General features: G+C 41.8%; 1 protein-coding gene across 1 annotated transcript in view; it reads left to right on the top strand.

The window, feature by feature from the left end:
• The window catches only part of TMX4 (thioredoxin related transmembrane protein 4), a 41317-nt gene extending 20198 nt beyond the window's left edge, over positions 1-21119 (top strand). Inside the window, exons 4-8 of the mRNA XM_024559823.4 lie at positions 937-1065; positions 3850-3895; positions 12440-12541; positions 15460-15523; positions 16986-21119. Of these exons, the coding sequence (XP_024415591.2) occupies positions 937-1065; positions 3850-3895; positions 12440-12541; positions 15460-15523; positions 16986-17347 (703 nt within the window). The 3' untranslated portion in view covers positions 17348-21119. The remainder of the gene's footprint in view (positions 1-936; positions 1066-3849; positions 3896-12439; positions 12542-15459; positions 15524-16985) is intronic.
• The last annotated feature ends 4750 nt before the right edge of the window (positions 21120-25869 follow it).

Raw genomic sequence — 25869 nt, 5'->3', positions numbered from 1 at the left:
GTGTCTGTTAATTTCAAACAGAGATGTTTAGGTGATAGTTTGATTTGAGGATCTAAAGCTCAGAAGAAGGATTTAGACTGGAGATACTTGCTGGGAATTTGCCAGCATTGAGATAGATAAGAGTTGAGATATAGTTAGGAAGAAAACATGCAGTGGGAATAGAAGCAGGCCATGGATAGAACTTGGGGTTGACCAAGCTTAGGACAGGGAGTAAGGAACTGGGAAGGGGGGATGGTCAGAGTAGGAGGAAGAAGGCCAGAGAGCTCATAAAAGCCAACAGAGAAGAGGGAGGAAGGGATGCTTAGTAGTGGGCAGTGCCAGTGCCAGACAGAGGAAAAATGGCGGAAAAGTGCTTCATGGACATGGCACTTCAGAGTCACTGGAAACCTCCCGTATGAGCAGCTTCTGTGGAGCTGTGGACGCAGAACCCCACGTTGCACGAGCTGTGCATGAGAATGTATGAGGAGAAGATGGCAAGTGTAGGCTCTTCCCTTAGGAAGCTTGACTGTGAGGAGAAAGCAGAAGTGAGGGAAGACAGAAGTATGTGAAAATAGCAGGTGTTTTGTTAATTTTCAGGGGACATAAATTTTTTAAAGCTTGATAACAATTGCTGTTTTGCTGTTGTAAGAGAAGAATTAAAATACTTGGTAGTAAAAATAATAAAAAGTTACTTGGCAGGAACTTTGCTTATAATCACAAATTTTTCAGTGATAAAGTAGAATGTTTAATGCTTTCTGTTTTGGAATTTCTCATTTGTAATAGATTAATATTTATACATGCGTTCTGATTTATGCCTAAGTATAATTTTTTTTCATTTGAGCCAAGTTAAAATTCAGAGTGTATTTCACATGTAAAACCAATAATTATTTTGGTGTTTATTATCTGTAACACTTGTTATTTTAATGGTCTTATTTCCTTTTTTTTTTTAATTTATAGTGCAAAGGATGGAGTATTCCGTCGCTACCGTGGCCCAGGAATCTACGAAGACCTGCAGAATTACATTGTACAGAAGAAATGGCAATCAGTTGAGCCTCTGACTGGCTGGAAATCCCCTGCTTCTTTAACGTAACTTGTAATTTTTTTTTTTAATGAGAAGGTGTTATTAATTAAACAGGCAGTATCAAGTGAACAGTTCGTGGACCTTGAAAGTCTACATTTTTCTTCGTATTCACTTCTGGTTCCCCAGACTCCACATGACCATGGTTAGATCATGTTGTGTTTCCGGTTTTATGACCCACATATGCGTCAGCTAGTTGTTACTGTACTGGAAGCAGTGTCCACGTTCAGGTGGGTTACAGGCAGCCTCCGCCTGACTTCTGCACTAAGCCATGCCAACTGTTTTTCCTTCACAAAGTGTGGTATTGAACACATTGACCAATTTACCATTCTTTCTGCCTTTTAAATGATCGATAAGATATGGGAGTGACTCTGTCTTGAATTATAGTTTATGAAGCAATTGCTATTGCGTCAGTGTGGAAAATAAAACCTACGGTGTCTTTGGCTGCCTAGCAGAATACTGCTAGGTAACTTAGGGCCATAATGGCAAGCTGCATAATAATTGGTGAGGTAGATAAGGCCAAACCATAATAACTTTTTCCACAGTTGGTTTTCACTCTGAATGAATTGTCATAGTTGTAATTAATTTGGTTAGTATATACAAGGGTAAGGAATATCCCTGCTGAAAAAGGATCAAATTATGCAATAATTCAGGAATAAATCATCTAGTAGCATTTATATAATACTCAGGAAATACATAGCTTAGTCTGACAGCAGCTTTTCATTATACAAATATTTGAGTAATGATTTTATGCCATAAAAAATGGCATTGTTCTAGGTGCTAGATAATTCAAAAGTGAACAAGACAGACATGGTTCCTCTGCTCACCTCAGATAATTTAAAGTAAAGCAGATGAAGGAAAAAACTAGGGATATAAAGAATCGTAGGCTGTTTAAAAAATACCAAATAAACAAAAACCTTTACTAAGACAGGGAATCACTGTGGGCATGGACCTCCACTAGATGAGGGGCTAGGAGAGGTCACTCTGGGAGGAGGACTCAGGACAGAACAGCCTAGTCAGGTGAAGAGCGGGCGCGGGGGGAATATTTCCAGGAACGTGGATTACATGTATATAGGCCAAAACATGCAGAGCGCTTGGTGTGTTGAGCAGAAAGGCGGCTGGGGTCCAGACAGCGAATGGTATATAAGGTGGAAACGAGAGGCAGGCAGAAGCCAGACCATACAAGCCTCTGACCACATGGAGGAACTTGGATGTTGTCAGTGCGTGCCATGACAGTGTGGCTCTTAGCAGACGAGACTGGGGAGGGCAAGGGCAGATGAGGTCAGACAGTTAGAAGGCTGCTGCAGTGTCTAGCCTTGGGGTGGTGCTAGTGCACATCAGGGTGGCCACAGTGGGATGGAGAGAATGGGTGGTTTCAATACATGTTTTGAAGGGAGACCTGGCTAAGGTGAAGGACAGGTCCGATTCACAAAAAAGTCTTTTGGGTTTCTGGTTTGAGTACTTGGTGGGTCCTGGTACCAGCTACTGATTCAGGCAAGAAAGAACCAAGTTCAGTGTCAAACACGTTAAGTTTGAGATGCAGACTTCTTATAGAGTTGTTGGCTTGGTTGCATGGAGGTGGATCTCCATGGAGAATTGAAGAACACAAATACAGAACATGTTGATGGCATTTAAAGCCTCGGAAGGGAGGAGCTCACCTAGAGAGAGAGAAAAAGAGAAAGTGCTCAGGACCTAGCCACAAGGCACCCCAAAATTAAGAATTTGGGTAGAGAAGGAGTCAGCAGGAGAAGTCAGGAAACTGAAAATGGTACCAGTGAGTCAGGAGGACAAGCAGGAGTATATGATTTCCTAGAAACCAAGTAAATTAGGGTGCTCCAGAGTGAAGAGTAGTTACTGTGTCCCATGTTCCCAAGAGGTGAAAGAACATCAAGTGTGAGACGTGGACGCTGAATGAAGTAATGCAAGGTTGGACGCTGAATGAAGTAATGCAAGGTCGTTGTGGCTTTGACAAGCAGTGATACTGCAGTAGTGAGGACGGAAGCAGATTTGAATGGGTTCAAGATAAGGTAAGGAAGAAGAAACTGGCAAGTGTGGACTGCTCCTTGGAGAAGTTTGTGAAGCTGGAGGACCATGTGAGGCCCACGAGGCTCTTTTAAAAAGCGAGAGAGGGTAGAACTTGTTCTCATGCCGATGAAAATGATCCAGCAGAAAGGAAGAAATTGCTAATGTAGGCAGAGGGGTTGATGAAAAGAACCAAGTCATTAATGAGCCAAAGGAGTGAGGTCCAAGGCACAGGTGGAGGAATTAGACTGTGGGAAGGCAGATAGACTTTCTGTGTCAGAATAGAAGGGGGTGCAGGTGTGCACCAGGCTCAGATTTGGTGGAGGGAAGATAAGAGAGCTCACATGCTGGCTTCTGATTTCACAGTGACACATGAGGAGTGTTAGCTGAGACTGCATGGGGAGAGGAGGGTGAGTGAGGGTTCGAAGTGAGGGAAAAGCACATGACCCTGAAAAATGCCATACAGAGTGCTCTCTGAGGTTTGTGATTATGGAGGGAGAATGGTCAGCTGGTCCCCTGATTTTTCCCCAGAGACACGCAGCTGTCCATGGTGGGGGTTTTGCCAGGTGTATACAGTGGAGGGAGAGAGGGCCATGGGATGTGACTGTATTTACAGTGGCTGAAATGATGGCTGGGGAGTTGAAGCTCTGTGTGAACACGAGTGAATCTGGGAGAGGGGACAGTGCATTGCAAAAAGTGGAAGGGCAGATCCTTGTGACCGGAGTTTGTTTTTACATAGTACGCATCACCAGTGGTTCTCCTCTTTTTAGGATGTCCGGAATGGCTGGCCTTTTTACCATCTCTGGCAAGATATGGGTAAGTCATCTCAAATATACCCGTTTTGATTATCTTTGCAGAGGGTTTTTTAAGAGTAAGAATGTAACTTCTATATGGAAATAAACATTGTCAATACTTTTATAATTTCACTTCTTAAGCCACACAACTACCCTCACAAGGAGTCCCCAATGAAAATGTCTCTTTGTGTAGAAAGGCGTAAATTAAACAGGACCAGTAACTGCTGTGTCAGAGTTATATTTTCGTAGATCAGTGATGAATCTCTATCCAAGCTGCATCAGGCTAATGTGGTTTTACTTCATCTTATATTCCCATTGTCATAATCTCTCTACAGACCAAAGACTATCTGAGCCTGAAAGTGTTCTGTATGTCAGGGATCAGCAAACTATAGCGAGAGTGCTGGCCACCTGTTTTTGTAAATAAAGTTTTATTGGAACACAGCCCTGTTCGTTCATCACCAGTTGTCTATGATTGTTTTCATTCTACAATGGTAAAGTTGAGTAGTTGTGACAGACTGTGTGGCCCAAAAGCCTACAGTATTTACTGGGTCCCTTCAAGAAAAAGTTGGGTGCATAATCACATACACCCCTGCTATATGTGATTATATCATTTCAGTAAGTCATTTCAGTGAATTCAAATTGTTATTTAGGTTAAAAGTTTGGACAAGTATATAACCTTAAATATCACAAAACCTCGTGCTCCCTTTTAAAGTGGGCTAAATCTGGCCAGATTTAACACTGTTGCTGTGGAATTAAACATATATCATTCAAGTATTCCAAGTCTGTAGAAATGAGTCCCTACGTTTGTCTTTTCTAAGGTGTGATTACAGGTCAGGGTGTCATGTTTGGAACTTACTATGCAAGGAGCTCATGAATACTCCTTGACCGTGTCTCACGCACATTGAGATACGAGGATGTTGAGGGAAATTTAAGAATAACCTTTTCTGTCCCAGTTTTTTAGTCGTATTGCATTTTCTGTGTTGTGAGATAGAGTGCCAACTCCAGGATTTTTTTTTTTTAACAACTGAAGCTAAATTGGTCACGTGGATACAGTAGTTTCTGGTCAAAATTTGTTAACTGGTTTTTGGTTTGGGGGTGGGGGTTGTAATTGTGTCTTATATTAAACAACAACTGGCATTTTTCCTCTCCAGGTAGTATGAGTTTCAGATGGTTTCCTTCTACTGTTTTCTTAATGATGATGAGAAGTTTATTCAAGGGCTGAGATTTATGAATTTGCAACTGGGGATTGAGGGTAAAGGATTCTGTGTTTTGCAGTATGTTGGTACTAAAAGTCAACAGAGTCGTACACATATCCTGGTAGCCACCCGAGAGCCTTAACCTTGAAATGTCCAGTTTAATAGGGTAATTATAATACATGGATGTCAGCAATCACTGAGACAAGGTCTTAGCATAGGGCCTATAATAAGTGCAGGTCAAGAGATGAATTTGCTCTGTGGGTTAATGTGCGCTTCAGGTAGAAGTTAGTCATGGCTTTCACACGTTGTTAAAGGGTTTTACGTTCAAACACAGTAATCAGAGAAATGATTGCCCTGATCACGTATAACTTGGCATTTAGTACTTGGATAAACAAGAGATTAAGCAAGAAGTTAAAGGTTTTTTTTTATTAGATCACGCAAATGATTACAACGCCCATTGTCACGTCAAGGCCAGGAAGGGCTGTTTTGTCGTGACTTAGGCGCAGTGCCAGCCGTGGGCAGCACGGATGGACTCTGTGTGGATGCGCTGGGCCGCAGAGAAAGGCCATTTGGGGAAGAGAATATGATCCATCTCTGAGTAACCAAGATACTCGTCTTAGTTACTGACAAGGAGAGTATATATGATATCTATATGTATATTTAGAATGTTTTTACAGATATTTAAGAAGGAACAAAAAGATAGTTTTATAAGATAAACTATAAAGTTTGACACACAAAACTTTTCATTTTACATTTCATAAAGTTGCTTTTATCTAATATTAAAACGATATTTTTTTCTTTTTGGTTAGCATTTGCCTGGATTTTTTTTCCGCTGTCAAACTTTTGTTGTTGTGTTAGTGAGTCTTGTAGAAAGGATATATCAAGAAGTAATTCTTTTGACTGATCAGTGTAGCCCATTTAGATTTATTGGGAGCACTAACACATTTGCTCTGCCTGTGGATTCTGTATGGAGGGGGCGGGGGTGGGGGGGGAAGCGCACCTGACTACAAGAACATAAAGGGCAGGTTTGTAGATTATTTTGATCTTCTCCTGTGTATATATGTTACTTAAAAGTCTGTAATAGAACTCTGGTGTTATCCTCTGCATCCTCATAGAGCTTGCCCAAGCATCTTAACAACTTTTTTGGTTTCTTTGTTTCTTAAAAACAAGTCCCTGGCCTTTCATGAAATCTCTGGGAAGGGCTCACACCACCTGTGTTTCTAGAATTTAGCCCCCTCGTCTGCAGAGAGTAAGGTGTCTGGCCTGGCGGGATCCAGTCCTTGGCTGCCTGTCAGTCTCTGGTTTCCATTGGGTTGGCCAAAAAGTTTGTCTATTTTTTTCCTGTAAGATGGCTCTAGTTGCACTTAGTTTTCTTTAGATGGTTTGTGACAGCTGCCATATCAGTGTGAATTTTTAAAAAGTACCAAGATTAGTGAATTTTTGTGTAGCCACTTTGATATGGAAGATGGAAGAAAATGTGCAACATCGTTGGCATGTTGCGCTTTATTATTTCAAGAGAGGTGAGAATGCAGCTGAAACACACAGAAAAGATTTGTGCAGTGTATGGAGAACATTTTGTGACTGATCGAAGGTGGTCAAAAGTGTTTTGTGAAGTTTCATGCTGGAGAGTTCTTTCTGGGTGATGCTCCACAGTCAGGTAGACCAGTTAAAGTTGATAGCAGTCAAATCAAGACATTCATGGAGAACAATCAACATTCTACCACGCAGGAGATGGCCGACATACTCAAAATATCCAAATCAATAAAGTGGTTGGTGAGAATGAAAAAATGTGTCTTTTATTTTGCAGAGAAAACTAAACAGACCTGTGGCCAATCCAATACTTTAACCTTTCAGCTCAGTCTCAACATGTTGCTCTTACAGAACCACTTACTGAGACAGTCCTGGCTGACCACCCAGCCAACTCAGGGAGCTTATTTAACTGGCTCTTCCTCCTTGCCCAGCATCCTTTCATCAGGGCTGAATTTTGATTGTGGGAATATAATCTGTTTTTAACTCCTGTCTAGACAGTAAAAAAACCTGTAGTGCAACCAGGTTAACAGTGAACCGAAGAAACACAGCATGTGGTAGGAGAGATAAGGAGAGACTGAGAGAGAAAATAGGGCTAGAAATAAAATAGTAAGAAGTCTCCGAGAAAGAAGATACGAAAACATGGAAGAAGGGAAGAGAGTGGCTAATGCCAGTGAGGCAAGGTTGTTGATGCCCGTCCTCAATCTCTTGTATCCTGGGAGTCAGGCTTTCCACAGCAAAAGTCTCCCCTGGATGGGTAGTCAGTTAATGTAAACACTTCCATAGAGAAAATTGCATATTATTCAGTGGGGTGAAGATAAAACAGTGTGTATAGTGTTATGTTTATATGGAGTTTTTATTTGTATGTAGGAAAACACCTAGAGAGACCTACATTAGATATCAAAATAGCTATCGCTGATATTGAAATTACGGCTGATATTTTAAAAATTCTTATCTTTTTCTGCATTTCTAATTTTTATGTGTGAAAAAGATAGAAAAAAAATGAGCACTATCTTGAAGACCAAAGCCCATTGACCTGTTGGTTCCTTAAAGTCCTTGAGTTTCTGCCCGAGGAGTTAGGAGTGAAGCCACGCTTGCTGGGCCTGGTGTTTTAGAAACGAAAGCTGCTCTTCAGGACGTCAGGATCGCGTGGTGAGGAGCCACTCCCACAGCTGAGGTCCTGTGAATCCAGGGGATTCGTTCGATTCCGCATTTGGCTTTTTTAAGTGTACTCCAACCTCCCATCTGTTCTTGCTTGGGTACACCTTTGAGGTGAGGAAGTCCCTTGAGTAATTTAAAAGCCAGATCCTGTGAACTTCCTTCTGTCAGCCTGAATCCTAGGGATCCTTGATAGGTAATTTGTACCATGATGTGGGGGAAGGGTAGGGTATCTCAAGTGTTCTTTCCATCACCAATATTCAAATTGTTTTCCCATGCTAGTCATGATGGTATTCCCCTATGCATTTTAATTTTTGTATGGACACATAGAAGAAGTCATTGTCACTTTAATACCTATCCTCATGTGTAGTCTTGACACCTCCCTGCCTCGCAGGGGTCACTGAAGCCTGGAAGATGGGCAGCTTAGGGGAGTGTCTCAGCAGACATCTTCCAGATAGAGAGCTGACACTGACTTTCTGTTTATAGTAGCAGTGTTCTTTAAATTGCATTCAGCTTTTAAAAAGTGGCTGAACTTGATGAAAAATGTTAGTCAAGGGCAGTACGAGGTGCGGGTAATGTCATGAGAGTGATGGGCAGAAGACTGACCTTGGGAAGCACCACTGTCAGAAGGGGCGCCACAGTCAGGGTCAGGGACCTGGGGTTGAGCTCCTGTCTGTGGCGGATGTTTGGAGAGACTTTCCAGTCTTCCTGTCTTCTCCTCTCTCATTGCAGTTGGCTGCAGTGATGCAGGGAAGCGTGATCTTTCTCTTTCCCACCTTGTGTGTGTGTCTCTGAACCCATTTTGGTTTTCCTGTATAAACTGTTGTTACTAGAACACTGAACGCTAAGCATAGAACCTGGCACCTAGTACGTACTTGATAACTGTTTTTGTTAGTTATAGCCATTCATTGTTGTTGTCATCATTATTTTACTTTTTCACTCTGATTAGGTAGCAAGCAATATTTTGTTTCTATTCATTTATTTTTTAACAAAGTCTGATAGCAGTATTAAAATTGGGTTCTATGGCAGTTGTACAATGTGTACTTTTGCTAACTAGGTTTAGCATTTGAATGTATTTAAATATTATTTAATTTGGTAAATGTGTGCTGCTCGCTGAGTAATACAGTAACTTATCTCTTTTCAGTGTTACTGTTTGGTGCAGGCATATGGGGAATTTTAGCTGCAATAAGCTGTGCTGCATCTTTGGGAGGATAATCTGTGTGATGGAGGAGATCTAATGCTTTGTAAATGGCGCGTGAAGAGAATTAAAGGCCATGAGTATTTAGACTGGAGAATAGTAAGAGTGTTTTTCAAAATTCTGAAATACCCCCCGTATCTTGTTGATAGATAGTGGCATCTCTTCTCTTACTGCGTTTTTTTTTCTTTTTTTCTCTGGTACCTAATATCTAGAACAATATGAAGGTGAGATGGTACACATCCACCAGATCCATCTCTTAGTGCCGACGGGGGCTGCAGGGTGTGTCTTACTGCCAGTGTTGAGGAGGGTGTGACATGGATGGGAAAGTGGCCTCTAGGCCATCACCAGAGGAGTCTCTCTGAGCTGCCGCCACACAGAGAATGTAGTTTGAGGATTCGGATCGGTGTCTGAGAAGGATATAGGGTTTGTCCGCAGACTCCTCAGAGTATATCCTGTGACATAGGTGGGATGTAAATTCAAAAGGTTCTCTGCCCTTCTGGGCCATCCCAGCTCTGGATGAGACTCAGCACTGAGCGGGATGGGTAGGTGCCCCTGGGCAGTACCTAATCGGACCTGCAGTGGTTCAAGTAGTTCAGGTTTCAGAGGCAGTTCTGGCCTCCTTGGGGAGGGAAGGCTCTACCTCTGGTCCATGAATGGATCTAAAGAATGTTGGCCGGCCTCCATTCCTTACTCATCTGACCACTGGCTAGAGTGTCCTTACGTATTCTGCTCTAATGGTGTCTTCACTCAGTCTTCTTACTGAAATGTGTATGCAGCCCCAAACTGGCTCTAACTCAGCACTGATGACAATTTGAGGTATCAGGCCCATCAGGCAACATTTTTGTGTATTTTAAGGACACAGAGTAGGATGCTTGTGTGAGCACATACAATATTCGGCAAGGATCAGTATTTTCCACAGGTGAAAACTGTCATTGCCGGGCAATTAAAGAAACAGAAACACAGAAATCTAAAACTGAACTAGATCAGTTTTAACCCGTGATTACTTGGAGATTATATGTGTGTGTGTGTGTGTACATGTATACACACATATATTTATTTCTATGTATATATAGAAAACTATATGTTTCTGTACATATATATATAGAGAAAAACTTCAAGTACCATAACCAAGAACTCTAACACTCTTTAAACAAATTTTTGAAATTTATTTACTTGAAGGAGAGAGAGAAACATGGATTTGTTGTTCCACTTACTTATACATTCATTTGTTGATTCTTGTTTGTGCCCTGACGGGATAGAACCCGCAACCTTTTTCTATCAGGACGACACTCTAACCAACTGAGCTACCCGGCCGGGCAAGAGCCTTAACACTCTTCAGGTGCCCTAAAACCATTGTGGAGTCAGATGAAGTAAATAAAGATTTATGTCTGCAGTTGTGAAAATACAACTTGACTAATGAGACTTTAGTAATAATCACCTGAAAGGTCACATTCTACCACAGCTCTGTCAGGGTTTCTCTAAAAAGCTCAAAACAAATCCTTTAAAGTGTAAGTCAATACAAGAACACTGAAGTGGAGAATGTTTTGACTGTGCTAAGAAATGTGAGTCAGATTGTAAATGAGGCAACGGCAAATAATTTACTGCATTCTAGGAAATAGGAAGCTTCTTGAGGGCGACTTTAGTCATTTATTTTACAGGAAAGGCATAAGATACTGTGTAGAAGGACTGAAAACTGCGTATTACTCATTCCGACCATATGAGTGAGGCAAGTGGGCAGATATTATTTATAAAGCAAGTTCCAGAATTCTTTCATCCACGGGTCAGCACAAAGGCTGGCCAGCTTTCTCTGTCTCCTGATTCTTTGGCACATCTCAGAGGTTAACCCTGATGACAGCACTGAGTCATCAAGAAAAGCATAAACTATGTTCAGTACATAGAATTTTCTGAAGAAGGGACCTGTGCAGTACATTTAATAACTTGTGTTGAAAAGTGTTCGAATGAAACATTTTAATATCCCAGTATTTATTTTGCCTCCTCTCAGCACACCCCCAGTTGGGAACCTGGCCCGTAATGGGCATGTGCCCTGACTAGGAATCGAACCTGAGATCTTTCAGTTCTCAGGTCAGCACTCAACCCACTGAGCCATACCAGCCAGGGCTGGATTATTCATAATAAACAATTGCCCTGACTGAACGGGAAATGATGACCAATGTAGGCAACAGAGGACAGATGACAGTTCTACAGATCAAAGTTGTTTGCATTTCCTATGAATAGTTTGAGGATTTGCTAGTATCTTTTACTTGCCTAACAATTATTTATTAAACACTTGATTACGTGTCAGTGTTTAAAATACTTAATGAGTCTTTAGATCCATCTCTTCAGCTGAATAAGAAATTGGAGAGAAGAAATCTCAGAGTTTTCTAGATTAGTTGAACAAGCTTTTTTGTTTGTTTATCATTCAGACTTAAGCCAGGATGAAATATATTATTTAATTGTATCGGCATTTATGAACTGAGAAGCCAATGGGAGATACTTGAGTAATTTAGATTTTGAGAAATACAACATGAAATTAAAATAGGGTTTGTACTCATTCTTAGCTGCCTCATGTGTTCTAGACAAGTCATTCACTTGTTGCTCTGCCTGCTGATGACATTCCACTTGCAGCCCTTTCATTGTGTGCCCAGTAATTGCTGGGGTTATAGCCATGACTGTTTTTGAAGCTGTAATGACCTAAAAGCCAATGATGACTAACGCATCATGAGGAAGCATGGCTCCTGCAAGTTCACATGTAAGTGGGCTTTGACTGCAAACTACCAGTTCATATCTGTAATTTCTGTGTAGTTTTAGCGTGAAAATAATTTCTAGCTCAGATTGTATCTCCTCATTCTTCTTTGGTACCAGATACAGTTCCAAGGTGCGGCACAGTCCACTCAAAGCCTGATGAAATCTTGTTTCCTCAGAATGAATAATCTGGGAAACCCTGTCTAACACCACGTTTTAGCTTTTATGGTGATTTAGGAAAGTTGTTAAGGATGGGTAGGGATAGAGACATCAGTGTCTGACTAGACGAAGGAAGTATGGAGACATTTAAATGGTTGATATTCTGTAAGTAGTATATTTAATTCTACTTAAAAATTGGTCAAGGCCCAAGAAGCTTTATTTTTTATGCGTGCCAAATTACGAGTAAAAAATTGAGGAATATGTAATTATTAGCAGAGGGTAACCAAGAAATCTGTCATCATGGAAGAAGGCACTCTGGTACCTACTTCTACCAGAGTTCTATCAGGTCATGAACTCCAAAGAAATATGACCCACACTAGGTATAACCTTGAGTATTGCGCTCAGATCCTGAGTGTTGTAAAGTTTCACTGGTTCTTGAAGAATCATAAAGGTATAAATGACAGGATCACCTTCGTGGGAGGTCTTATATGTGGCAACAGTTTGCAGACTTGAGTTATAGCTAAAGAGGTAGATTTAAACATTTTTGGTCCTTATTATAAGTAAATTTTGTTTCTTGTGATTACAGCATCTTCACAACTATTTCACAGTGACCCTTGGAATTCCTGCTTGGTGTTCTTACGTCTTTTTTGTCATAGCCACCTTGATTCTTGGCCTTCTCATGGGTCTGGTAAGAGATAATGCCAATCTCTTTTCCTGTCTTTAAACTCAAATGGGTTTCATGCAAAACTACAAAGCAGCCAAGAAAGAAAAAGCACATAAACAAACATAATTTTGTGTGTAATCTAAGCTGTTAGGTAGTATTTGCTTGCTTGATTTGCTTTCAATGGAAATTTCAGATACGATGGGAAATTCATTAAATCATTACTCCTAATCCTGCCCCTTAAATATTATGAAGATGTGTGCTGCCCAAAACATAGGCAGTGATGGAAGAAGAGAGAGAGACCATACTTTTATTGATGGTTTCCAAGACAGCCCCCTCTGCTGTGATCGCACACATGGCCGACCCGATGGGAACACTGCGGTGTGAAGGCCAAGGCTGTGGTTTTGCTCCGTGAGTAGGCATGGTGGCTTTTTCTTGTTCACATCTTCCACTTGAACCTCTAATCCTGCCCAGCTACTTAGGCATACACTCTGGTTTTCCCAAGGTGGACTTGATAAGATAATGTTGATAAAAAACACAGTCCATATTGTGAAAAAAAAAAAGTAAGATGCAACGCGCAACACTGTGTCTTCTCTGGGTATGACAGTCAGTGTCTAGTAAGTGTCTGTGGTGTTCTCCCTAGGTATTTTAGGAAGAGCTGGAGTAACACATTTGTTTATCTAACTGTAGAGGCAACTATAAGTGTTTCAGGATGTTTAACTCTGATGATAATTTTTTAATGTTTCCCTTTGCCTACACTTGATCAATTTGATTGAACTTTAAACTAATTAATATGAAATTTAAAAGTACTTATAGTACATATTAATCACATAGCTTCTAAATGCTATATGATGGGAATAAGTGATGATTAGCAAAAATGTATATAAAAAGGACAGACTTAGTTAAGGTTATCTTAAAAGTCTGTCCTTATATTTTATAATGAATTTTGGCTTTTTAGCAAAGTCTTTTTAAAAATAAGCTTAAAATACTAGCAGTTGTCATTATCGCAAGTCCTAAGTTAGTATGGCAAAGTCCTGGAGCCAAGAAGGCTCCATTTTCCTTTGCCATGAGCACACTTACTTCCTGTGCTGGTTTGTATTTGAGATTTGAGTGCTGGTGATAACCCGTGAAGGGGGGTAGGCTTCGATGTCATTCATTAGGTCCTAGGTATGTTCTATTCTGATGCATTAATCTTCCCGCTATTAACATGTCCCCAAAGCTCTAGTCTAAAAGGATTTGACTTTCTGTATAAATTTGACTTTGGATGTAAATGTACTTCTCCCATCTACTTGTCTAGTGGTAGGTTTTTCTTGTGGTGTATTCCGGAGCCACACAAGTGTGAGGTACTTGTGGGGGAACAGCATGAGACCCTAGAAGATTCTGAGCTGGAGTTGCAGAGATTGTAGGTTGAGTGTGAGCCTGTTGCAAGGCCATTGAGAAGTCTTCTCGCCATAAAGAGTTTTAAAATTTTATCTTTGAGGTTGACTTTAAGCTCAAGAATAACATCAGGCCTGCCTATGCCCTAAGTTCATTTGGAAACTTAGATTCAAATAGTTAGTGTAGGAAGGTTATTAGAGGCTTGACCCAAAAGAAGAAGAGAGTTGATTCAACACTGTTCAAGTGACTAAGTGATATATTACGTCTTTATAAGAAGTGGGGAAAAAAAGAAGTTGGGAAGAGAACTTTTTTTAACAAAATAATACTTTCAAAACAGTAATATACTCAGATTGTTTAATATATTTTCATCGAATAGCATACACATATCTCCACTTAAAATGCCTTTTCTGCAGCTGTAATATGTGTTAAAGCACACACCACTAGAATTTTTGTCTCGGGTGAGATCTCCAGGTGTGCAGGTTAGCACTCTGTGTCATCTTTGCCATGGACTGGGGCTGAAAGTAGAGCCCAGGTCTACAGCCAGGTGAAGCTGGGCCCTGCTGACCTTGGAGGTTCTGCTTCCCTCTAAGAGTGTTTGTGGCATTTAACCTGTGCCGTGGCCATGAGCGGCAGGATGATTTCATGGGAAAGAATTTCCTGATCAAGTCATTGTTTCCTATAAGCCTAATTATTAAGTTTCCTATTTGTGCAAAATTTTAAAAGATGGGAAGTAAAACAAGACTGCTAGTTTGATTTTTGTTTGTTTTCTTGATTGAACCTAGTGATGGTTGAAATATTTTACTAAATGTTGTTTTCGCATGGAAACAAAGGGTTTGGTTATAGAAATGAAGTATATATTTTGGATTTTAAACGAATATGGAAAGATCCCAGAGTGCATCCAATCACTCTGGCAGCATCATTTGCTGCCATAGTAACTCTGCTCTGAAGGGTAGAAAAGCAAAGCGCTAGACAGGGAGAAAAGCAATGGAAAACACAGGCAGCCACGTTTCGCCTCTGTTACCTGGTCTCCATCTCAGTTGATACAGACACTGCCTGAATTTTGGGGCTTCAGTGGATTATTTTTCTACATGCTGATGACCAGTGGCTGGCACAGAGCCTCCCGCTGCAGCGCGTCACTGTCCATGAAAGGTAGTAAGTCCGTCTGCTCCCTGCAGTTAGATGCATGGCCATCTGCACTATTGAACAGCACCATTCCCAGTGGCTCAGAACGTGACACATTCCAAGGGAGTGGCTCTCCAGACCCATTAGACAGATCTAGAACTGAGAGAGTATGAGACAATGAGAGAGTTCTACTCCCAGTTTTTGGAAAGAAAGACCATGTAGCAGAATTATGCACTGTTGGACATAAAACAGACCTTGGCGATAGGCTAGCCCAAACCCATTTTTTAAAGAGAGAGTACAACTGAGGGAGTAGTTAAGTGACTTCGTGGGCCACGTGGCTAATGAGAGACAAAGTTGAGGCTTGTGTTCCGTAAATCTTAATTTTGAGGTTCCTTGGTAATAAAAGTCCTACCTACTCACTATAAAATCACATCTCCCCCTTCCAGGTGTTGGTGGTAATATCAGAATGTTTCTGTGTGCCGGTTCCCAGGCATCTGTCTGAACATCCCGGTAAGTACGACAAGTTCATACAACAGTGTTTTCCGAATTTTGTGCTCATGTAGGTGGTGGCTGTTCCCCAGTATGCTAGGTTACCGAACCACCACCGCTACCAAATTCCTTGAAATATGTTCTGTGTATAGACTTGAACCAAAATGCATTTTCTCTCTTATATTAAGGAATATTTCCCTGTGGCAATTTCTCTTCCCCTTTAAGTGTATGCCCTTCATGAGTCAGTTGGCAACTTTTTTCTTCATTCAAACTGGAATGAAAAGGCAGGGGGCGGGGGGAACTCCCATTTATTAAGTCTCTACTGTGTGCCAGTAACTATTCAGAGTGCTTTACAAGAAGTACCCTTAAATCTTTATACTGTTCCACACTGTTTCTGAGCCCAAATAGCGCCGAATTTGCATGTTTTCAATCCTATTTTTCAAACTTTGCATGAAGACTTTTACGAGACTTTGTAGTTTTTGAATTTTATGTTAAAGTTTAAAGAAGCTTCTGTTTCTTTTTGGTTTTGAAGTTTTCGAGGCTTTAAGAATTCCGTAGATACGGCAGTGCACCACCGAAGCACAGGAATACTTAGGAGACCTAGGAGAAATACGTGGTTAGGTGTGACCTGGTCTTTGTGCAGACATCTCAGAGAGCACTTCCACATGCGGAGATGACCCAGTCTGCTGCGGTCGCTGTGTGTGACGCCTCTGCACAGCCAGCAGCAGAGCGGGTTGTTTACACCGGCATCACCACAAACACACAGTAGTACATTGCAGCTGCTGCATCACAGCGGCTGTGATAGGAAGCTTTCCTCTCTGTTGTAATCTTAAGGGACTGCTGTGGTATACGCAGCACACCGTTGATTGAAATGTTGTAATGTGGAACATAACTATAATTAGAAGGTATATTATGTTCCGTAGAATTCTTAGAAGTAACAGAAAGCCAATTTAAAGTAACTTAGGGGGAAAAAAGAAAAATTTATTAGCACACATAACCAAAACTCCAGGGAGGTTCTAGATTCAAGCCCAGCCCAAAGGATGTTAGATTTCTCTTTCCATGTGACTGAGTGGCTGTCAACAGCGATAGTGATCGCTGTAGAAAGAGAGAAAGCTTTTCCTCCTGACTCTGGCCAAAAACTGCTGGGGAACTGTGATTGGCCCAAACTGATTATCATGACCAGTGAGTGGGTCACTGAGCCTTCTAAAAGGTACAGAATGCAAAACATGCGGGACCTTTGCCCTCCCTGACCACATGCTCTGCCAGAGTTAACACAGTCGATGAAATCTCCTGAGAGGGACGGAGAAGCCCTGGACAGGGCTGGGACGCCAACCAGTGGTCCGTCCTGTGTAATAACAGCTTCTATGTGGAGAAAACCGCCACGTGCCCACCCCCTTTTTTATTTCACAGGCAAACACAGTTATTTTCATTGCTGAATGACCATTGCTTATTCAGAGGCTGTTCCCCTTTCTTCCCTCTTCAGAGCAGAATCAGAAGTCCAAGGAGGCTCATAGGGCTGACCAGTTGCAGGATGCAGAGGAAGAAAAGGATGACTCAAACGAAGAAGAAAACAAGGACAGCCTGGTAGATGACGAAGAAGAGAAGGAGGACCTTGGCGATGAGGACGAAGCAGAGGAAGAAGAGGAGGAGGACATCCTGGCTACTGGTGTGGATGAGGAGAGGAGTGACACCCGGGACCAGGGGCCTCCAAGGGAGGCCCAGGAGGAAGTAGAACCTGAGGAGACTGAGGAAGGTGCCCCTGAGCAGCCCCGTTCACCTGACACGGAGGCCGCGGAAGACACACTGAGGCAGCGCAAAAGTCAGCATGCTGAGAAGGGACCATAGGTTTAAGGACAGTATTTCCAAGAATATAGAGCAGAGGAATATGTCAGCTCTTCTCTGGTCTTCAGTTTAAACCAAATCCTCATTGTTTCCTGAGTGAGCAAGCTTCTCTTTAAAAAAAAAAAAAAACCAATCTCTAGTCATGTGGTCTCATGGCATTAAGCCTAATGTATATAAATGAGAATCTTTCAGGCATGACAATCAGGATATGTGGTGTTAGAATATGTTTGGAGGCTTGGGATGGGCACAAGTTTACCTGCTTGGGGCTAGAGATTCTGGGCCCGAGGAACTGACTGCAGCCCTCAGGAGCGCCGTTCACTGACAAGGCTGCAGGCCCCATGGTGAAAGCAGAGCAGCCTGACCATCTCAAGTGTAGCAGAGGTTGTGCTTCCTCTTGCATTCAGTGCGTACTTTTTGTCAAACTGTAAGAAACATCAGGCATCGTAGTAGAGAGTCCCTTTTGTAGACACAGAAATTGAGAGGGCCCTGGATATTGTAGAAATGAGTTTGGAAGTCATCCTGACTCTAAATGTCCTTTATTATGTTTTACTTCTTTCCTTGAGTTATTTCCAGCATTCCCACCACAGGCCCGCAGGCTCCCCACGCTCTTCACAGCCCTGCAGCCGGGGCCAGCAGCCGCGTTTGTTCAACTTCAGGGTTTAGGTGATCAAGAACCACAGCCACGAAGCTGTGGCTGCCAAGCCTCTCGAATGCTGTGTTGTAACCTTTGGAGATTCGAAGGAAGTAGAGTTTACAGGAGAGAGTTTTATTGTTTTTTGGCAAAATGCAATTTTTTTCAAAAAAGTTCTTTTAGCACTATTTTTTTTCCAACCCAGAAGTCCCCTGAGTCTTGCCAGTACAAGGTAGCCTTGTGAAGAAAATCGAACACTGTTGTTTTGTTTCCGTCTCCAGGGGTTCCCTGGTCGCGAACCACTTTAATAACTGAAAAACCATTTCTCGTTTTGCCTCACTGATGTCCTTTTGCTGAAAGAATTAATGAAAGTGAATATCTGGAAATGAAAGATTTGGTTTCATTTCCTTCTTCCTTAATCTTGTAAAGGATTTTATCCCTGTAAATCTCTCAGTGCTCAATCTACTAAAAGTACCCAGGGCGCCCAAGTTCTTTTTAAAAAATTCATCCATCTACTTCTGCCTTACCTGATTTATGTCTTAGAATAAATTCATAAAATTAGATTCCCAGCTTACGAAAGATGACTAAAGTTGATTCTACACCCCTTGGGTCCGGACAGAATAATAAGCAATGCAGGTTTATGAAATTCAAAAGTTTCTGTCATTTTAAAAAAGAAATGTGCAGTGTGCTCTTATCTGGCTGTTTAGATAACCCTTTCCTTTTGTGAACTCTGAACACCGGGTCGCTGGTGAGGGGAGGAGGCTCTGAAACTTGCTGTCCTGCCCTTGAATGAGCCTGCAGCAAGCCTCACACAAAGGGAGTTGTTACTCGGTCCGAATCCACTTTTGGGAGATGGTTACTTTTTATCTTTCCAGTTCAGTTACCTGACAGTCTCATCTGGCAGGCGGTGAGGTTCATAAGGGGGTTTCCAGGGCTGTAAAGCTGGGGAGATCCCGCTGGGCCGAGGATGTCAGATCTCATTGTCGTCTCAGCCCTTGACCCTCTCCTGCAGGCCCTCAATAAGATGGCTGGGTCCCCTCCCCCTACACCCCCCCCCCCCCAAAAGAATCACTGATAGTTTTTTTCTTAAGACAGCATTAAGTCTTCCAGTTTGAAGCCATCAGAGAACCGAGGGACTGGGAAATCTTGACTTCTGTTCATTTCCTTTCCCTCGCACCAGGTAGGTCTCTGTCATATCTTCATCCTAAGTGCCATCCTTCCGATGGTGGCAGCTCCAGCTCCTTGATGCCAAGAAGCTTTTCTGGGTCGTCGTTGAGGTGGGTGGTCTCTCCTGTCACTGGATTTCTTTCTCTTACAATCAGCGGAAGCAAATTTTCAAAGATCATTAAGTTCAAGTTCAGGGTTATAGAATAAGAAAGGTTTCAGTTTGCTTTTTCTGTATGATCTCCCTTCCCTCATAATGAAATAATTTTTTGAAGTGGAACATTTGACTAGAGGGGAGGGAATGAAGAATAAAATTGACTTTGGCTTTTTAGAAATGTAAGGCCAATTTCCAATTGAACCCCAAATAGTACCTAATTATATAATTTTTAAAATGTATTTTCTTCCTCAGCAATAGTTTTAAAACACTGGAGGGAAGAAAAACATCTTGGAGAGGAAAATTCATTAAAAGTTTCAATGCCTGGCTATGAAAACCATTTTTCCTGTTTTTAACCTCCTGACAAAAGATGGGGTTTTTACCAAAAGGTCTGATAAGTACACGTCCAATTTCATTTCTTGCCACTTGTGGTGTTTAGGTTTGCTTGCTTTCAGTGCTGACAATGTAAAACTAAAGGAAAAAAGTTGATCAACTATCATTTGAAATTAGATTAATATTTCAATAGAATTTTAAGGATATTTCTTATAGCTAATACATTTATTCTGGAAGTCAAGTACATGGAAACATGATTTTGATATAAAGAGTAAAACATAATCACGCTCCCCTCATTGCAGTGTCAACTATTTAAATACAAAATAGTATTCTGTATAAATCAAAATTAGGTGACTGAATCAAAAAGAACTGGACTTTGAAATGCTCTGTGGGTGAGTAGTTGTAGCGGGTGCCTCTTCATTGGTTAGAAGGAAAGGTTGAAACTTAGCCACCTTTCTCATAGTTGGTTTTATTACTCATCTTGTAGTTCCGCTACCCTATCCCAGCTTCCTGGGAGACCTCATACAGAGGCAACACAGAGCCAACCCCGGGTCTTTTCCTCTGGAGGATAAGCATTGAATGGGTGAGGGCAGGGCTCATCCAGCTCACTGCGTGGGCACACACTTGTAGCCTACTCAGGCATGCGACCCCTGCTAGCCACAGGCCCCTAGAGAGAGAAATTCGAAGTAACTACTGTAGTAAAAAGTAAGCTTTGGCCAGTTTGGCTTGACACTGGAGAAAGCCAAATGTTGACTTACTTACGGCCCAAACCCCTTGTAGATCGCTGTGCTGGTTCTATGTGATTTGGGTATAATGGCAGAGCCTGCAGAACCCGTATCCTGTGACACTTTTGGGGTAGATGATAAGATGTCCTTCAGGGCAGGTACTTAACATGTGAAGTTTTATTACTGAGTCCTTCAAGAGTGGACCTGGTGCGTTGCTTTACAGGATAGGAAACATTGAAGAGTCAAGCACAGAAAAGGAGAGAGTATTCCTGAGATTGCAGCATACAACCTTAAACTGGCATGAAGTGAGAGAAATAAAGGAGATGGGTGCTTTTGCTGATGCATCAATATTTACCTGGCCTTTATCTCAGTGTTGAAGAGTTATTTCTACCAGTGTTATAAATGTGTGGTATACCCACCATATCAAATATAACAACATTTTGGAAAGTATTTAAATCTTTTGTGCCAACAGAAAGCTTCCTTGTTTAGTATCTCTTTACCTCAGCCCCACATTTTGATCCTCTTGAGGATGATAGCTTGAAAGGCCTGTGATAGCTTCAGACCAGCATGTGGCCTTCAGATGGCTTATTCTCAGTCCAGGTTCATGCGAACTGCTACATTGTATATTTGTGACTCATGCACCATTGAGTTTCCAATATAGTTTAATTGTATTTGTTACTAAAGAGCTTCTTTGTGCAAATGCAAGTTTTATACTGAAAATACTTATTATTTGTATTTCAATGTTATAAAATTATTATTTATATTCTTTGTAATAGTCTTGATTATTTAGCCCCGTGATACTTATTTTTCTCTTCATCCATGTATTTGGTTCCTCAAATAGTACCTACAGCAGCTGAAATCAAGATAGGAGTTTCTAGCAGTACATTGCCTGAATTGCAAAGAACTTAATCACAAAATTGTACATAATCCCTGATCCTGTAAATTTTCACTTTATGTAAATCCCCATTTGCCTTAAAAGCTAAGCATAATGATAACTAAGTAAAAACAAAACAATCTATTGCTTTTTATATAAGTATTTTCACAAAATCATTTGCCTAGGCAGTGAAAAATACTACTTTGTTATAAAGCTAATTTTCCTCTGTGTCCATCCTCAATCCAGTCTGTTCATTTTTTCTCTTTCCTGCTTGGCTTGGTGAAACCCAAACCGTGTGCCTTTCGCTTGTCTGGAAAGTGCCCAAAACCAAAGACAAACCGTCAGCGGGCTCCTTGTCACAGCCCATTGTGTGTCCATAGAAACTGCCCTCACGGCTCAGGTCTCCCTCTGTCCTGAGGTCTGGGGGAGGCCAGGGTTGGAGCAGATGGCAAGTGAGACTGCTAAAGCGCTTCAAGACACTGGGCTGACCGGGCTTCCTAGGGTATTCTGAAGACTCGTCCTGACCCCTCCTATCGCTACAGCAGTGGAAAAGCACAGTGTGGGTGAGGTGACTCTTGCAGACACCCTTGGGGACTAAAATAATGGACATGAAATTTTTCACTTTTGAAAAAAAGTAAGGGGATGTGTAGTAAAATGATAAAATTTCCATACCACTAAGTCCCTCCCTCAGAGAAACTGGTTCAGAATACATACTTGTCTATATAGTGAAAAATATCCATTAGTCAGTGTTAGCCTACATGGACTTGGCCGCTCATCCTTGGTGGGAGCCGAACCCATAGCTTCTGAAGTCGATGACGCTGAGTTGGGAAATGTGAGCCCCTGCTTTACCCCAGTCTTGAAGGCTCTTTGGAACGTATTGCACAGTAACGGAGTCTTTTTTACAACATGAACTTCTTGAGGTTGATAACTGTATTAGGCTAGTCTAGACAGGTAACAGATTCCCCAAATTCAGGACCTTTTAGAACAAGAATTTTATTTTCATTTAGTCCACCTCAGGCGTCTAGGCAGAAGTGGCTCTGCGTTAGGCAGGTTTCACTGGGACCCAGGTCAAGGGAAGCTTTTGTCCTCTAATGTGGCGTTTAAGGCGGCTGTGGTCACTTTCATGCCAACCAGTCAAAAGGGGAAAATGCATGGCGCAGCATTCCTGGGAGGTTTTAAGGGTAGGCTGCCAAGACACACACATGCACCATTTCTGGCCACATTTCCTATGAAGCGACTTAGTCACGGGGTCACACCTAATGGAAAGGAGGCTGGGATACATCATCTCAGCCACAATGATGTCATCTTACCTACCTTTGTAAACCAAGTGCCTCACAAGCATAAGCTCCTGAGGAATAGTTATATGAATGCCCATGTGGCAGGAGAGAAAATACACCACATGAGTGCTGGTGGTCTTCCTTCTGGACTGTACCAATATGGGTCTGCAAGTTCCCAGAGATTTCAAACTGACAGTGTGTTCTCATAGAGATTATGTCACTTGGGAAGTTGGACATTAATAAGTGGAATAAGAGTTCCAAATGGAAAACTGAAGAGGTGCTGTGTGAGTTTATGAAAAAGGAATCTGATCTGGGCTGAGGGTTTAGGTGGTAGCACATAACCTGGAGGGCAAGATTAAGAGATGGATTTGGGATCCCCCAGATGCACACAAGCAACCTTCAAGCCACACACATGGAGAAATAGGACTGGCACCTATCCCAGCAGGAGCTGCTTTGCAGAGCCATCCGGGTAGATTCCAAGCTGCGTTTTCCTTTCATATGGGGGAGTGAGGGAGGCATTGTTTTTTTTTTTTTTTAAGTTAATCTTTGCATGAGCTTTACCTCCCATTTTAATACCTTTGAAATCAGTGTATATTGAAATCATTAATTTATAGACTCCATAAATCTCCCTAAGTGTGATTCTAGTTAATAGACATCTGATTAATCATATTAATTGAAAAATTACCCTTTGGAAAGATTTATGCCATCAGAATTCCTTGTGTTCTGTTGGTACTGGTAGGGCATACAAGGATAATTCCTAAAATTATTATAGTTACTAGAGTAGAGGCGATAGAATACACCCAGACCACATCTGTGCCCAAAAGGGACCGACTGCTAAACTCACAAAATGAAACAGTTGTTATTCTGTGGGATTGTTCTTCAAACTCCAGCTCTCTGTGCAGTAAATTCTGAGCACGCGTCTCAACCTAATAAATAGCATTAGAAACCAGCAGGTTATGGGGTGACTGTTGACTGTTTGCTATTTTGACTAATAACAATAGGGCACAGAGTATTCTAAACTGTTCATGTCATCAACTGCTCCTTAAAGGGGAACCAGCTGTGGGCAAAGCCATATGGTTAGGCTATAGCAGCATATGACCCCCCCTCCGAGTATTTCTTCTACTGTCTGGAAAAGTCAGTGTAACCTCTTAACAGAGCAAACTGTCCTTTTAAATGGCATAAAAGAAGGAGATTTCTTTTTCTTCTATGCTTTTCAACATATACAAGCAGTATGGCATTTGTTTAAAACTGCAGGTCTGTTCTCACTGCAGCAGAAAGATAAGGCCCCTGCCCTGTGGCTACACACTGTCCTAGTGACGGGTTAGAGTAGAGGCCTCAGGAAAGGCTCCTGACTCTTCTTGAGCAAGGAGAGCTGCCTAATTTATAATATGCAAACAAAATAGTAATTGAGGGTAAACCCAAGTCAAGAGAGATCTTAATGTACATTTTTCCAAAAAGGGTTACATTATTGGCCTTTCAGCAGGCTAATGATATGAATCTCCAAGGAGGACTTTAGCACTTCTAAAACTTGCTTAACAGCCAATATTGTGGAACCAAAATTGGAAATCTCTCCCACTACAAACACTAGAAATGTTGGCTAAAGTGTAACTAACATTTTTCTTAAAGGCAAAGCTGACTGCAAAAGAAAGCAAAATACACAAGGGCCAACAACCATGAGGCAAGTAAAGATGAGCTGGTCCTGGGGCTGCCCCAGTGGTGGCGGGTTTGGGGAGCTGCTGCCCTAGGTCACCAGACAGTGTAGGTTTCACTGGCCATGTAGGTATAGGATGTAAGGTTTTGACTGTAGCAAGGTGGGATGTGGGAACTGAAATTGCATAAAATTCCCAGCTACATCCTCAGTGAAACAAAACAAAAATTGCTCACCAGCACGTGGAGACTCCAAGAAAGCTCCTCTCTCTTGGCCTGTTTGTGTTGAGAAACTAGACTTCCCTGAGAAACCATATGGGCCTGACCTTACAAAAATTGAAGTTTGAATTTACACGAGCTTCACAGTGTCCAAACCAAGAAATACTCATAAAAATGCTAACGGAGAAGGGGGGTCAACTAGCAGAACCCAACACAGAACTAACTGCTATTGAAAACACCCTCAACCTGGCATAAAGATTCCTATAGATAGAGCCCCACTAAGATGAACTCACAATCCAAAATCACAAATTACACACGGAAACTATCCATCAGGCAGCCGGATCATACTTGCCTTAATCCTTGAAATAATATTGCCAGATTAAAAAATCTTTAAACTTTCAAAATTTATTAAAAACACAAAGGAAGGAACATAAAACACACTAGAATAAGGTACTTCTTTCCTCAGAATAATGTATTTCCAGTTCATCCTTTCTACTGCTGTGTAGAATTTCATTGAATGGAATAAATATCACATTGTTTATTCATTCTCCGGAATGAATTGACAGACATGTAGTGTTTCTAGTTTGGGGCCAGCCCTTTGAACCTTCTGATAGTGAGACACTCCCAGGACTGCATTACTAATACAAATCTTTGGTCAAAATACTAGAGTGTTAGAAATGTATTCCTTAGGTTTTTCCAAGATGTGTTCTTTGATCACCAAAAAGCAACATATGTCAGTGAGGGGGCAGAAACTTGAGAAATCAGTACTAGAGCAGGTCCTCCTGGGGTTGAACCCCAAGTGCAGCACTTGCCAGTGGTGTCAAGCCAGTCAAGTTACCTTCCTTCTCTGTGACTCCGCTTTACCGTGGGAGTGGTAAGGGAAGTCCACATCCAGTGCTGAAGTTCTTGAAGGCATCAGAGTTTAAAAGATGTATGTGTGGTGGATTACCAGGTCACAGGCCGGGATCTAGAAGACTGGAAAGGTTGGGGATGTGATCCTGGGGTTGGGGCTGCTTTTCTCCTGAGGGCAGTTGCTGTTCTGAGGAATAAGGGCGGGGAGTATGTTACAGAGTCTGAGTGATTCTCTTGAATACTTTGGCTGAGGAGACAAGGACCGGCTAAGGAAGGGAGGGCCTGTGGAAACCCCTGGTTGGGTTGGGTCTCTAAAACGGCTCACACTAGAAAAAAAAAGGATAAGCCAGAAGTAGACAGGGCCCCACAGCTCAGCCTTGACCTATTCAGCTCCTAAAATTAGATTGATGTGATTCTGGAAGTAAGCGTAAATGGGTAATGATTGAGTTATGAAGTTGAGTGGTATGTTCTCTTGCCTCTTTTGCTTTGCTACGAGATAGGATTCCATGGTCTAAGTGAATCCTGGGGCTCCTATAGCCCTGTCTCTGTGGTTTGTTGCATTCAAAAGACCACAGTCTAACCATCAAAAGGAAACATTAGTCTCCCTATATTCCTTTCATTCTCTGACTCTTAGTACCCAAAGCCATCT

This window comes from Desmodus rotundus, chromosome 6 (assembly GCF_022682495.2).
Source record: "Desmodus rotundus isolate HL8 chromosome 6, HLdesRot8A.1, whole genome shotgun sequence".
NCBI lineage: Eukaryota > Metazoa > Chordata > Mammalia > Chiroptera > Phyllostomidae > Desmodus > Desmodus rotundus.
Note: the sequence above shows the minus strand (reverse complement) of the source record. Positions and strands in the feature narration are given on the sequence as shown.